We start from the raw sequence: 12,805 nt of genomic DNA, 5'->3' as shown, positions 1-12,805 counted from the left end.
CTTGTCGTACTGGGCCTTTGGTACTTGGTTACGGCTGTTATGTGCGCAGTACTTTGAGATTGATAGTTGGGCTAAGGAGTTATTGATTATTGCGGGCTGGCGTTTCCCACCCGTGATGGCATTGCGTTAGGACGTTAAAACAAGAGTACTATTCATTTATCAGGTTGTGCTTTGAAAATTACATGCGTTGAAATTCCCATCATACAATCGTTTATTCAACCCTTTTCCAGTCACATCTGGGGGGCAGTTAGTTGAAACAGTGAGCAAATTATAAATACTTACAAGGCAAAGCTATTCATCACACAAAATATAGTATCAAAGGGCTCGGATGTTCACCCCATAGTCAATCTTATACGCCCCCTTTTTGTTTACGGCACCATTGCTGCAAAAGGTACTAACAGACTTGCTACGACCACTAACAACAAAGCGCAGTTCCTCACTAGCTTCATACTCGACACCCATGGCCCAGATGCCAATCTCGACCTTGGCCACAGTCCCGGGCGCAATATTCTCCTCCACCTTGTGCGGACCTTGGGCGTCTTTTCCCACCCGTTGGATTCGCCCTTGGGGAAGTTGTCAAAGAAATACATCAGCTCGTCCTTGGCCTGCTGGTTCCACGTCTCCTTGGCGCTATCCCTGCCGTGGCCCGTGGCGGCCCTTGAACTAGCATTCACGATGGCGTAGCCCTTGGATCCTGTCTGCAGGGTCTGGCGCCTCATTGCTCTCCAGGCCGCTCAGCGTACCATCCGGTATGTCGCGGCTCCAGGGGGTCAAGAGGTTCAGCGACGCAATGCCGTTATATTTCCTGCCATTGCGCATCCCCAGAGCACAGTTGTGCTCTGCGAGTACCTCGCATGATAGTGGTCGGCGGGAAAAAGAAGGTGTATTCAAAATTCAGTCGACTGACCTTTGGATATTTTGACGGGCTTTGGTTCAAAATCACCTCCTCGCCATCAAGCAGCTGGACCGTCCCAGCATGTGCCCCGAGGTCGTGCCATTTGAGGGTCGTCCTATCTATGCCGACGTCAGAATGCTCAAATGCGTGTGGCCCGCCCTTGCTCATGATGAAACCTCTTTGATTTGACTTAGAAAGTATGTCTTTGGGGCCTGGAATAATCCGTAGGCGGTGCCGGTGTCTTTGAAATTGTATTGTTTTTTTTATTCTAGTTCTGTTATAATACTAATTGAGTTTCTGTAGTATACTAGTTCTAAACCTAGTTATTTTCCTCCACCTCAGTCCTTGTTTTGTTCCAGGAATGGGTGGATATGTGTGAGCGGGGTTTTGACTCACGCTCCAGCTTTTATTTGCCGAAATTGTAATATTACCCCAGTTCAAAAAACCGCCGAAACCCAGCTGTGACAATGGAAAGCTACCTATTGGGCCGCCGTTTTTTTGCTGCTACTCCTCGCACTCTCAGCCCCTCAGGGCTGTCGGGTGGTGGATGCTCACATCCACTTCCACTTCCCAAAGGCTCTCTGATAGGCCTTTGAGAGCTTTTACTAAGGCCTAAATTTCTAAGATTTGGCATCTGCTCTGCTTGCACATTCCTTTCGTGGCCCGGAATGTTCATCATGTCACAGGGTGTTGATTGTTTTGTAAGTGCTAACCTGCCAACCTCGATGCAAACGGCATACTCATGGTTGATTTATACATATGGCACGGCAATCACTGGCTATGTGTACCGAACAGAGTTCTGGCTTGCACGTATGATATACCACAGAGACACAGTAAATAGTAAACTTTCATTTTGATTTTATCACAGTAATGTTTCACTGCTTATACCATAGAAACAACATTTCCTAACAAATTCCTAACAGATTCCCCTAATTATGACACTAAATCTCACAATATTCAATCAAGCCTTTGCCTCAACCGTCTGCTGAATATATGGCACACCCGCCAGCCGTAACCCCTCTCGGTCCCTCAGAAAGCCTCGGCGCCTGCCGCGGCTTACCCGTGTTGTAAGAACAAAGCTCGCCGTTGCCGAGGGTGGGCAAGCCACCGACGTGCATGGCGTTGGGACAGTGCGTGGTGCTCTGCAGGTTCGGCCGCCAGCATGTAGCAAGTATAGGTGGCGAACCGGGTTCCACAGGTTCTCCGAAGGCGATTCCGCGAAATGCCTCTCGGTTCGGAAACAGGGGCTACTCCGATGAACTTGCGACTGGAATCTCCGCATCTTGGCAAAAACTAGTTTAGTTCTAAGTCTAGTCTAGAACTAGTCCTAGTATCCATGATACTCCACTAAACCGCCCTCCACTCGGGAACAGAATGTTAGTGCCGCCGAATGGGTATTATTCCGAATGCCGAATGTCAACAGACAGTCGCTCATATAAGGACGCAGAATCACACGAAAGCAACGATGCCAATCTTGGATGACCAAAACCAGTGTATCAAGTTTCATCGACAATAGCCGCTCCCGCCATTCCCTCCACGGACCACAACCATGACCACAAAATCATCGCCAGCCAGCAACGATGACGCAATCGTCATCCTGGGCGGAGGCCCCGCCGGCATGGCGTGCGCGCTGGCCCTGATCAAGGTGGGCTTCAAGGTGCGGGTGTTTGAGCGATACGACCGGGCGCGGCCGGCCGGCAACATCCTCAACCTGTGGCCGCCGCCCATCCACGCGCTAAAGTGCATGGGCGTGGACGTCGAGGACCTGGGCGCGCCGTGCCGGGCGTCCTTCCGCAACGCCAGCGGCCACGTCCGCGCCGACGTCAAGCTGCCGCAGGACGTGCTGGACAAGTACGGCGGCGGCTTCATAGGCCTGCTGCGCCGGGACCTGTACGTGCGCATGCTCGAGGCCCTGCCCGCGGGCACCGTGGAGTTTGGCCGGCAGGTCGTGGCCATCGAGGACCTGGGCCACCGCGTCGAGCTGACGCTGCAGGACGGCTCCGTGGTCGCGACGCCGCTGCTGGTCGGCGCCGACGGCATCGACTCGACGGTGCGGCGGCACCTCTGGGGCCCCGCGCCCAAGCGCCCGCACAACCTCATCATCATCGGCGGCTTCACCTTCACCGACGCGGTGCGCACCGAGCTGAACGAGTGCGTCATCGCGCACAACCCGCAGGTCCAGGGCACCTACACAACCATCCTGAGCGGGGGCCGGCGGGGCCACCAGTGGTGGCTGCTGCAGGCCTGGCCCGAGAGCAGACCCGACCCGGACAAGCTCAAGGAGCGCGCCCTCGACGGCGCCGCCGGGTTCCCCCACGGCCCGCTCCGGGACCTGGTGGCGGCCACCCCGGCCGAAAACATGCAGACGTGGCGGATCCGCGACCGCGAGCCGCTGGCGCGCTGGTCGCGGGGCCGCATCACGCTGGCCGGGGACGCGGCGCACGCCACGTCGCCGTACGCGGCCTACGGCGCCGGCATGTCCATCTGCGACGGCTACTTTCCGGCCAAGCTGCTGCGCGGGACGGCGCTGGACGACACGGCGGCGGTGGCCGGGGCGCTGCGCCAGTACGACGCCTGCAGGATCCCGCACACCTCGGAGCAGGTCAACCTCGCCTACTTCCTCGGCCGCATGTTCCACCAGGTGCCGTGGCCGCTGACGGTGGCGCGGGACCTGGTGCTGGACTGGACGGGTCTGCTGCAGAGGGAGGTGGGCGAGCGCAGCCCCGGGGAGATTGTCAAGCAGCTGGATGAGATGGGCGAGGGGCTTGAGAGCGACGGGCTTGAGAGCGACGGGGTTTGAGAGAGATGGGCTTTGAGAAGCGGTCGATGCGCTGGTGTGTGGCAGGTAATCTCCCGTTTTGGGAGGGGTGTTTGCAACCCCCAATACCTACCTACCTACCTCCTGGAATCCAGCTTCCAGAGATTAAATCCCCGGGTGATCTTTGGATAGATCAGAAGCAATCAGCTCCCTCGAGAAACAGCCAGGCCCGGAAGCAGAGCAGCCAGCCAGCGAAAACACCACTACACACTCATGACCAACAAGGAGCCGGATAGCGGTAATATGTCGAGACCAGACTCTAACATGATGGTGCTCGTTTCCATGCGCTGACATCAGATAATTCGGCTTTTCTCTGCCGACATGTCCATGTGGTATCGAATCCTTTAAATTGGAGTGGCAGAAAAGGTTCGATCCGGCCCCAATCTAAGGGCCGCATCGCCAAGGGGACAATGGAAAGAAGGGGGTATTGACCGTGTGGGGGGTATGGGAGTGAGGTGTTGTTCTATTCTGTGTCTGCCAATTGTCGGCTGTTATACGCGGCCAAGACACGGATGCTTTTTGCTGCTTGCATCCTCGTAATATGCATAGTAAATGTATTGACAAGTTTAGCCGCACCATGGCACTGAACGCTCCGAGCTGCAGGCGGGTACCTTATTCTCCGTCCCGTCGACGGAAGAAAGCGGCTATTTTGTGACTGCCGGCCGCATGCAAAACCGCAAAGATGAAGCAGCACTGTGTAATTGCAGACAACCAACAGATCGACTGCCGAGATAGGTTGCCGATAATATGGCCGAGTTTCATGATCCATTTCAATCTGCAATCTGCCTGGAGTCGAACAACCGGCCTTGAACTTTTTGGTAATTGTGTGGTACGTACCAGCTTTGTTTCAAGTTAAAGACTGGGCGTGTGCATTATCTACCAAAATCCGGGCTTGCTCTTTTAACCTATCAGTGCGAATTAGGCTGCTAGGCAATGCTGTACTACAGCAGAAATTAGCCGTTCAAACTGCAGGGGGTACGTTTATCTTGCTAGGGCAGAGTTGCCTTTTGCCGTTTGGAGAAAAGCGAAGCAAGTCAGGAAATACTTGTGCTTTGATGGGTGTAGCCATGTGATTGCTTCCGGAACGCCCAAAACGGACCCGTTGCTTGTAGGCACCCCCGAGTACCGTAGGTCAGGGGCCATGCTGATGTTGCAACAGCTTCATGGCTCGTAATCCCAAGGCATGTCTTTTGCAACAGACTTCTGATCTGGGCTACAATGAGTCTCACAATTCCCAAGACTGATACTCCCATTTGTGACAACATAGTGTCCATGACAAAAAACCTCTGTACGGGTTGAGCTTCACTGCCGAGGCAACTCCAACTCGACTCAGGAACAAGCCCAAAAGAATTGCCCCTGCCAAGACCAAACTGCAGCCAAAATGGCCCCCAGCGCCGTGCTGCCCGAGAGCCCTCCCGCCGCCGAGAGCTACTGGTCGCGGCTCAAGAACGCCGTGACGGGCAGCTCGACGGGCCCCCCCCTGCCCGAGCTGAGCAGCAGCCACGCCGCCAGCGGCAGCACGGCACCGGACCACGCCGACCCGCCGCGCCAGCAGCAGCAGCAGCAGCAGCAGCACACCCCGATCGCCATAGTGGGCATGGCATGCCGCATGCCGGGCGCCGTATCCTCGCCCGCCGAGTTCTGGGAGCTTCTTGCCCGATGCCGGTCGGGCTTCGGGCCCATCCCGGCCGCGACGCGCTTCGACCCGGCCGCGTTCCAGCACCCGGTCCCCGGGCGCGGCGGCTGCTTCACGCCCGCGGGCGGCAGCTTTCTGCAGTGCGACGTGCGGGCCTTTGACGCGGCCTTCTTCGGGCTGACGGAGAAGGAGGCCGTCGCGCTCGACCCGCAGCAGCGGCTGCTCTTGGAGTGCACCTTTGAGGCGCTCGAGAACGCGGGCATGCCGAGGCACGCGATCGTGGGCAGGGACGTCGGCGTGTTCGTCGGCGGGTCGTTCCCGGAATACGAGAGCCATTTGTTCCGGGACAGCGATGCCATCCCCGTGCACCAGGCCACGGGCTGCGCGTACGCCATGCAGTCGAATCGCATCTCGCACTTCTTCGACCTGCGCGGTCCCAGCTTCACGTCAGACACGGCTTGCTCGTCCAGCATGGTTGCCGTGCATCTGGCCTGTCAGAGTCTACGGGCGGGGGAGTCGAGCGCCGCGCTCGTGGGCGGCTGCCACCTTAACATGCTTCCCGAGTTTTGGATCTCGTTTTCGACGTCCAGGTCAGTCAGGTCTCTGTTTTAGCATGATCAACGAACGATAGAAACCGAAACACTATACAAACTCCATACCCATGAACTCCATACCCATGAGCAATTCTAACCTACAAAGTCTTACACGCCAGACTCCTCTCCGACACGGGCCGCTCGATAGCCTTTGACAACCGCGGCACCGGCTTCGGGCGCGGCGAGGGCTGCGCCATGATGGTCCTCAAGCCCCTGGACCAGGCCGTGCGCGACAAGGACGCGATCCGCGCCGTCATCGTCGGCACGGGCATCAACCAAGACGGCCGCACGCCCGGCATCACCACGCCCAACGGCGCGGCGCAGGAGGCCCTGATGCAGCAGGTGTACCGCAAGTTCGGGCTCAGCCGGCGCGAGTGCGGCTTCGTCGAGGCGCACGGCACCGGCACGCGCGTCGGCGACCCCATCGAGGCGAGGGCCATCTACAAGGCCCTGGGCAGGGGCCGGGCGCGCCGGGATCCGCTGCTGATCGGGTCCGTCAAGTCCAACATTGGGCACCTGGAGGGCGCGTCGGGCATGGCCGGCCTGCTCAAGGCGGTGCTGATGATGGAGAGGGGCTTCGTGCTGCCAAACTGCGACTTCAAGGAGCCGAACCCGAGCATACGCTGGAGGGAGTGGAACCTCCGCGTCCCCACCATGCAGACCCCGTTCCCGCCGGACAAAAAGTACATCAGCGTCAACAACTTTGGCTTCGGCGGCACCAACGGCCACGTCGTCATCCAGGCTGCCCCCTACGCCGCCAAGGAGGAGCTCTCCAACAACCTGCCGGAGAAGCAGCACCGCATGTTTGTCTTTACCGCCAACGACAGGGAGTCGCTGGCCGCTGTGATGCAGGGCGTCGTGGTTTATCTCGAGCGGCGGCCCGAGGTCTTTGAGGGCGCCCTGATGCGCAACCTCGCCTACACCCTCGGCCAGCGCCGCTCGCTGCTCCAGTGGCGGGCGGCGATCCACTCGAGACACTCCCTGGAGCTGATCGATGGCCTGAACGACAAGCGGGCCGTGGTCCGCCGGGAGTCAGAGGCCGTCCGCCTCGGCTTCGTCTTTAACGGGCAGGGTGCCCAGTGGTGGGCCATGGGTCGAGAGCTGTACGAGCAATACCCTGTGTTTGCCGCCAGCATCGACTTGGCGGACGGTAGCTTGGCGGATCTGGGGGCGACCTGGTCACTGGTGGATGAACTAGCAAAGGACGAAGAAACAACGCGCGTCGGCGAGGCGCACATCAGCCAACCGGCTTGTACTGCCATCCAGCTCGCACTTGTAGACCTTCTTCGAGGATGGGGTGTACACCCGACAGCAGTGGCTGGACATTCGAGTGGAGAAATTGCGGCGGCCTACTCTGCGGGCATCATCACGTTCAAATCAGCAATGTCGATTGCGTATCACAGGGGTCGCTTGATACCGATGCTAAAGGAGCAATTTCCGGCACTGCAGGGCCGCATGATGGCGGTAGGAGGCAGCAAAAGTGACGTCCAGGGTATGATCGACGGCCTATGCGAGAAACAGGTGCGGATTGCCTGTTTCAACAGCCCATCGAGCTTGACCATATCTGGCGACGAGCCTGCTCTGGCCGAGCTCGAGAAGGTGGTCGAGGACAGGCAAATGTTCCATAGACGACTTGTGGTCGACGTAGCCTACCACTCCCATCACATGGATCTGGTCGCGGAGGAATACCAAGCAGCGTTAGCACATCTTCCAGACCCCAGCCGCTCGACAGGGGTCAAGTTCTACTCATCTCTGTACGGACGCCTGGCTGAAGGTTCCGAGCTGCGGGCGAGCTACTGGGTCGAGAACCTGACCTGCCCGGTGCGGTTCAGCGAGGCAGTGGAGAACATGCTGGAGCCGTCCGAAACTTCCAAAACAGGCGTCACCGCTCTGGTAGAGCTCGGTCCCCACTCTGCGCTGCAGGGCCCGATCAAGCAGATCCTCAAGGCCGTGGGCGGAGCAGCGACTGCCGTGACGTACGACTCGGCCCTCGTTCGAAAGAAAGACGCCGTCGACACCCTGATGGACCTCGGAGTGTCCCTGTTCACCAAGGGCGTGAACCTCGACTTTGAGGCCGTCAACTTCCCCAAGCCCGACAAGGAGCCGACTCTGCTGACCGACCTGCCCAACTACCCCTGGAACCACCGGACGAGATACTGGCAGGAGTCACGGATGACGACGCGGCACAAGCAGCGGCCCCATCCTAGGAGCGACCTCCTGGGCGTCGAGGCCATCTACTCTACCGACGTGGAGCCGACCTGGCGAAACATTTTGCGCATCGACGAAGTTCCTTGGCTGCGCCAGCACAAAGTCCAGGGGCTGGTGGTGTATCCATTCGCCGCGTTTGTTGTCATGGCGTTGGAGGCGGTGGCTCAGAGAGCGGCGTCGCAGAGCCGGCAGGTTGATAGTCTGGAGGTGCGGGATGTTACCATCGTCAAGCCGCTGGTTGTCGGTGATGCAGACGTTGAGATCATCACGGCTCTACGGTCGACTCAAGAAGGCGGAGAGGTCCTTGCTGGTTCCTGGAACAGATTCCGCATCTCTTCCTACTCTCCGGATGCAGGTTGGACCGAGCACTGCGTTGGGCTGGTCTCTGCCCGTGCCAAAGAGATCAACGAGGTCGATGGAGATCGCGAGGTGGCAGCCAGAGAAGAAGAGCTGCAGTCCATCATGGATTCCATGGAGAGCCCCGGAACCAGCATTGTCCAAACAGGGTCCATGTACTCCAAGATGGCAAAAGCTGGCGTTGACTTTGGGCCATTGTTCCAAGGCTTGCAAGACTGCAGGGCAAGCGAGACGCACTCCTCGGGTAATATTCCCATACCCGACGTTGCCAAAGAGATGCCCCAAGGAGTACTGGCATCTCCCATCATACACCCATGCCTGCTCGAATCCCTCATAGCCATGTACTGGCCAATCGTGACATCTGGAGACGCGACAGTCAAGACGGTATATCTTCCATCATCACTCGGCAAGATGTCCATCACCACGGATGCTATTAGGATTTGCAAAGAACCAGACCACTCATTGTTGGCTTACTGTCATGCCAACTCTCCAAGTGGGCTTTCGCGGCCACTCAAGGTCAATGCATTCGCCACTAATAGCACCAACCCAAAGCGAGCCTTGATTGCGATCGAAGAGCTTGTCGTCTCACCCATCGTTGATAGTGGGGCCGAGGCAGCGGTAGATGTCCCTCGGGAGCTCTGCTACAAAATCCAGTGGGAGCCAGTCTCGGACCTGGTTGATCCCGTTGCTTCCCACACTGACAATTCGACAGCGAGAAACGGACAAGGTATTCCAAGCCACTTCTCATCACTATCTGTCGCAGTCGTCCACGACAAGTCTGAACTGCAAAACTCCCTTGCCTCTACGCTGAGTGTAGACATCAAAGCTCTCATAGGTAACACCCCTGACGTTTGCAGCCTGGAAGACCTAGAGCCAGACGGGAAAACTCTGATCGTGCTCTGCGAGCTAGACAGACCAATGCTGTCCCAGCTTTCAGAAGCAAAGTTCAACCTGCTCAGGAACGCGCTCACCAAAGCAAAAAGCTGTCTTTGGGTCGTCCGCGGTGCCTATGCAAGCTCGAGCAACCCTGAAGCAAACATGATCTCGGGGTTGAGCAGGACCCTAAGGTCCGAGACTGCCATCAAGTTTGCGACCCTGGATCTCGACGGAGATGATGAAATCTCGGCAGATCATGCAACCGCAGTGGTCCTCCAGGTCTTTGAGCGCGTCTTTGGTGTCGGATCGACCCCAACCTCTGAGCTCGAGTTCACGGAGAGGGGTGGTCGGCTGTTGACTCCGAGGGTGGTCAACGACGAGGACATGAACGCATACGTCCACAGCGAGACATGCTCATCCGTCTTGGAGGACAGGCCATTTGCAAACGGCGACCGGCCATTGAGGCTAGCCGTTACAGCGCCATCCTCAACTGAGTCCCTACATTTTGTGGATGACATCGCGAATGGGACACTGGATGACGACAATGTCGAGATCGAGGTGAAGGCCATCGGGATGAACTCTAGGGATATCATGGCAGTAAAAGGCCAGACCGATGACGAGGCTGGTTATGAAATAAGTGGGACCGTCATCGCCGTTGGCGCGAGTTGCAGGGACGTCGAGGTCGGGGATCATGTGTGCGCATTGGTTCGAGGCGGCTACGCCTCTCGGGTGCGAACGAAAGAGATGACAGTCATGCGGGTGCCAAAGACAATATCCTTCGACGAGGCAGCTTGTCTACCACTGGCGTACTGCACGGCATACTACGGCCTCTTCGATCTAGGCCGCCTGGAGAAGGGGGAGAGCGTGATGATACATGGTGCCGCCAGCCCTGTTGGCCAAGCGGCAATTTGCCTGGCGCAGGAGCACGGCGCCAAAATGTTTGCGACTGTCAGCACCTCGCAAGAGAAAGAGCTGCTGATGAAGGAATATGGGATCTCCGAGCATCAAATATTTAGCAGCAAGATCAGCGGACTTGGGCCCAAGATTCGAGCGGCTACATGCGGTAGGGGCGTCGATGTTGTACTGGATTCTTCAGCAGGTGACGCCGTGACGGAAGCGTGGGAGTGCTTGGCCAAGTTTGGCAGACTTGTTAATCTCAGCAACAGAGACAGCAGTCGAGGAGCACGATGGGACATGGCGGAGAGGAGCAAGAACTTGAGCTACGCCTCGGTCGACATTTGCGCCCTAGCCGAGGAGAAGCCTTCCGTCATCAGGCGTGTATTGGCCAAGCTTCGTATGCTCCTCGAGTCTGGAGCAATGCGCCCGCCTGGGCCCATCCACAAATTCCCCATCTCAAATCTTGAAAGCGCTTTCAAGACCCTGCAAACAGGACGATTGCTAGGAAAGATTGCGGTAGTGGCAAATACTGGAGACCAAGTCAAGGTACGTCGTTTGGTGGTCTTCCATACAAACCACGATATACTGACTGTCTTTTCAAAGGCAACTCGATCGCGACGTGCAAGCAACTTGCTCAGACCAGATGCCACTTACGTCCTAGTCGGTGGCACTGGCGGTCTCGGCCGGAGTATGGCGCGATGGATGGTGACCAATGGGGCTCGCCACATTGCCCTGGTTTCCAGGAGTGGAATGGTATCCGACAATATTACTGAGCTCATCGACGAAGGGATCCAAGTCGGGGCAGAGATCGTCGTGCGCAGGTGCAATGTCGCCATCAAGGCCGATGTGGAATCGTTAATCTCCGACGGCCTGCGAGGGATGCCCACGGTTCGTGGGATTGTTCATGGAACCATGGTTCTTCGGGTGAGTAAAACATCGAGACGGCAAAATAGGTATAGACATGCAGAACTCTGAAAATCTGCGCTGACAGTTACTCGTATACAGGACGTTCTGTTCGAAAACATGACATGGGAAGACTACACCACAGTCATCCAAGGCAAAGTCCAAGGTGCATGGAACCTCCACCACGCGCTCCGAGACACCCCGCTGGACTTTTTCGTCGCGCTGTCCTCAGCTGCGGGCATGGTTGGCAACAGGGGCCAGGCGGCCTACGCGGCGGCCAACTGCTTCCTGACAGCCCTGGTCCAGCACCGCCTGGCCCGCGGGCTCCCCGCTTCGTCTCTGGACCTGACCATGGTGACCGACTCGGGCTACCTGGCCGAAAACGAAGAAAAGCTGGCCGAGGTCGCCAGAAACCTGGGCGGCGACGGCATCCGTGAGCGCGAGGTCCTCGCTCTCCTCCGCGCGGCCATCAGCGGCCGCCTCGCCGAGACGTGCAACAACCACACCGTCACGGGCATGCGCATCACCCCGGCTGTGCAGCCGTTTTGGACCTTGGACGCCAAGTTCAAGCACTTGCGGCTGGCAATGGAGGCCCAGCTCGAGCAAGCCAACCCCTCAGCAGGCACCGGTGGTGTAGTGTCGTTCGGGGCGGCGTTGAAGGCGGCCAAGACAGCCGAGGAGGCGGAAGGGGTGGTTTGTGCCGGGCTGGTTGGCAAGATTTCGGCTGTGCTGATGCTGGAGGCGGAGGATATGGACGTGACACGGTCGTTGACGCATTACCATCTCGACTCGCTGGTCGCCATAGAGATCCGGAACTTTATCGCGCGCGAGTTCGAAGCCAGCATGCAAGTCATGGAGCTGCTGGCCAGTGGATCGATTCTGTCGCTGGCCAAGATGGTCTGTGGAAAGAGCAAGCTGGTTTCAGTGTAGATACATACCCCTTGGTTAGTCATCTGACAGATGTGAGACCGGCTCGGGTATACCAATTGTGCCAACTCGCAGGTTGTTTTGGCCTGACCATCGGCAGCAGTACGCAAAGCTTCCGCGCCGGCATGACTGCAACCAGGCCGGAAAGAAAGCTATCCACAGCTTTATTATCCTATCACGTCGTCCAGTGGAAGACGCTGCCCAAGCCACCCACAGTTCCGAGAGAATATAATTGATGGGCTGGGTGTTATTGAGCCAGAGATACAGCGTGCCTATCGTAGTTGCCGCACATGGTTTGTTTTATGTTACTGCAAAATGTTCGCAACTGAAAAACCTCACTTGCTCGGCAATCATCGCCCTAAGGATGCCCGGTGGAATTATCGATGCATTTCCTATGCACTTTTATTATTGATGTGCGTTGGCTGAAATCTGTACAACTCCACGCTTCTTTTCAAAATATCTGCAGCCCCACGCAGTTTTTTTCCACTCTCTGCGATATCATCTTTTTTCGTCTTTCCTGTGGTTAATAACAATATGCAACATGACAAGCTTGTGGACGAGTCGGAAGTGCAATTGCAAGACGCGGCTAGGAATGTGGCGTTAGCAAAGGCAATAAGGAAGTTTGGCAAACAGTACCGCGAAACCATTATTAATGTCCACATTTGGACGAATTTAAGATATTGCGAGACGAGCCT

At 57.2% G+C, this 12,805-nt stretch overlaps 3 protein-coding genes across 3 annotated transcripts; 2 read left to right on the top strand and 1 right to left on the bottom strand.

Moving 5' to 3' along the window:
- Positions 1 to 315: 315 nt before the first annotated feature.
- Positions 316 to 1,063, bottom strand: MGG_05591 (uncharacterized protein; the record flags this gene model as incomplete). The annotated part of the gene is made up of 3 exons (XM_003710420.1): positions 316 to 563; positions 744 to 849; positions 908 to 1,063. The coding sequence occupies 3 exons, from the start codon at positions 1,061 to 1,063 to the stop codon at positions 316 to 318; spliced, it is 510 nt and encodes a 169-aa protein (XP_003710468.1).
- Positions 1,064 to 2,347: 1,284 nt separating this feature from the next.
- Positions 2,348 to 3,695, top strand: MGG_05590 (zeaxanthin epoxidase; the record flags this gene model as incomplete). The annotated part of the gene is made up of 1 exon (XM_003710419.1): positions 2,348 to 3,695. The coding sequence occupies exon 1, from the start codon at positions 2,445 to 2,447 to the stop codon at positions 3,693 to 3,695; it is 1,251 nt and encodes a 416-aa protein (XP_003710467.1). The 5' UTR covers positions 2,348 to 2,444.
- Positions 3,696 to 5,094: 1,399 nt separating this feature from the next.
- MGG_05589 (lovastatin nonaketide synthase) lies at positions 5,095 to 12,113 on the top strand (the record flags this gene model as incomplete). The annotated part of the gene is made up of 4 exons (XM_003710418.1): positions 5,095 to 5,939; positions 6,062 to 10,826; positions 10,884 to 11,204; positions 11,286 to 12,113. 4 exons carry the CDS (start codon positions 5,095 to 5,097, stop codon positions 12,111 to 12,113), a joined length of 6,759 nt encoding a protein of 2,252 aa, XP_003710466.1.
- Positions 12,114 to 12,805: the final 692 nt, after the last annotated feature.

Source organism: Pyricularia oryzae, chromosome 1 (assembly GCF_000002495.2).
Source record: "Pyricularia oryzae 70-15 chromosome 1, whole genome shotgun sequence".
Lineage (NCBI taxonomy): Eukaryota > Fungi > Ascomycota > Sordariomycetes > Magnaporthales > Pyriculariaceae > Pyricularia > Pyricularia oryzae.
The sequence above is the reverse complement of the archived record's forward strand: the minus strand, read 5'-3'. Positions and strand labels throughout refer to the sequence as shown.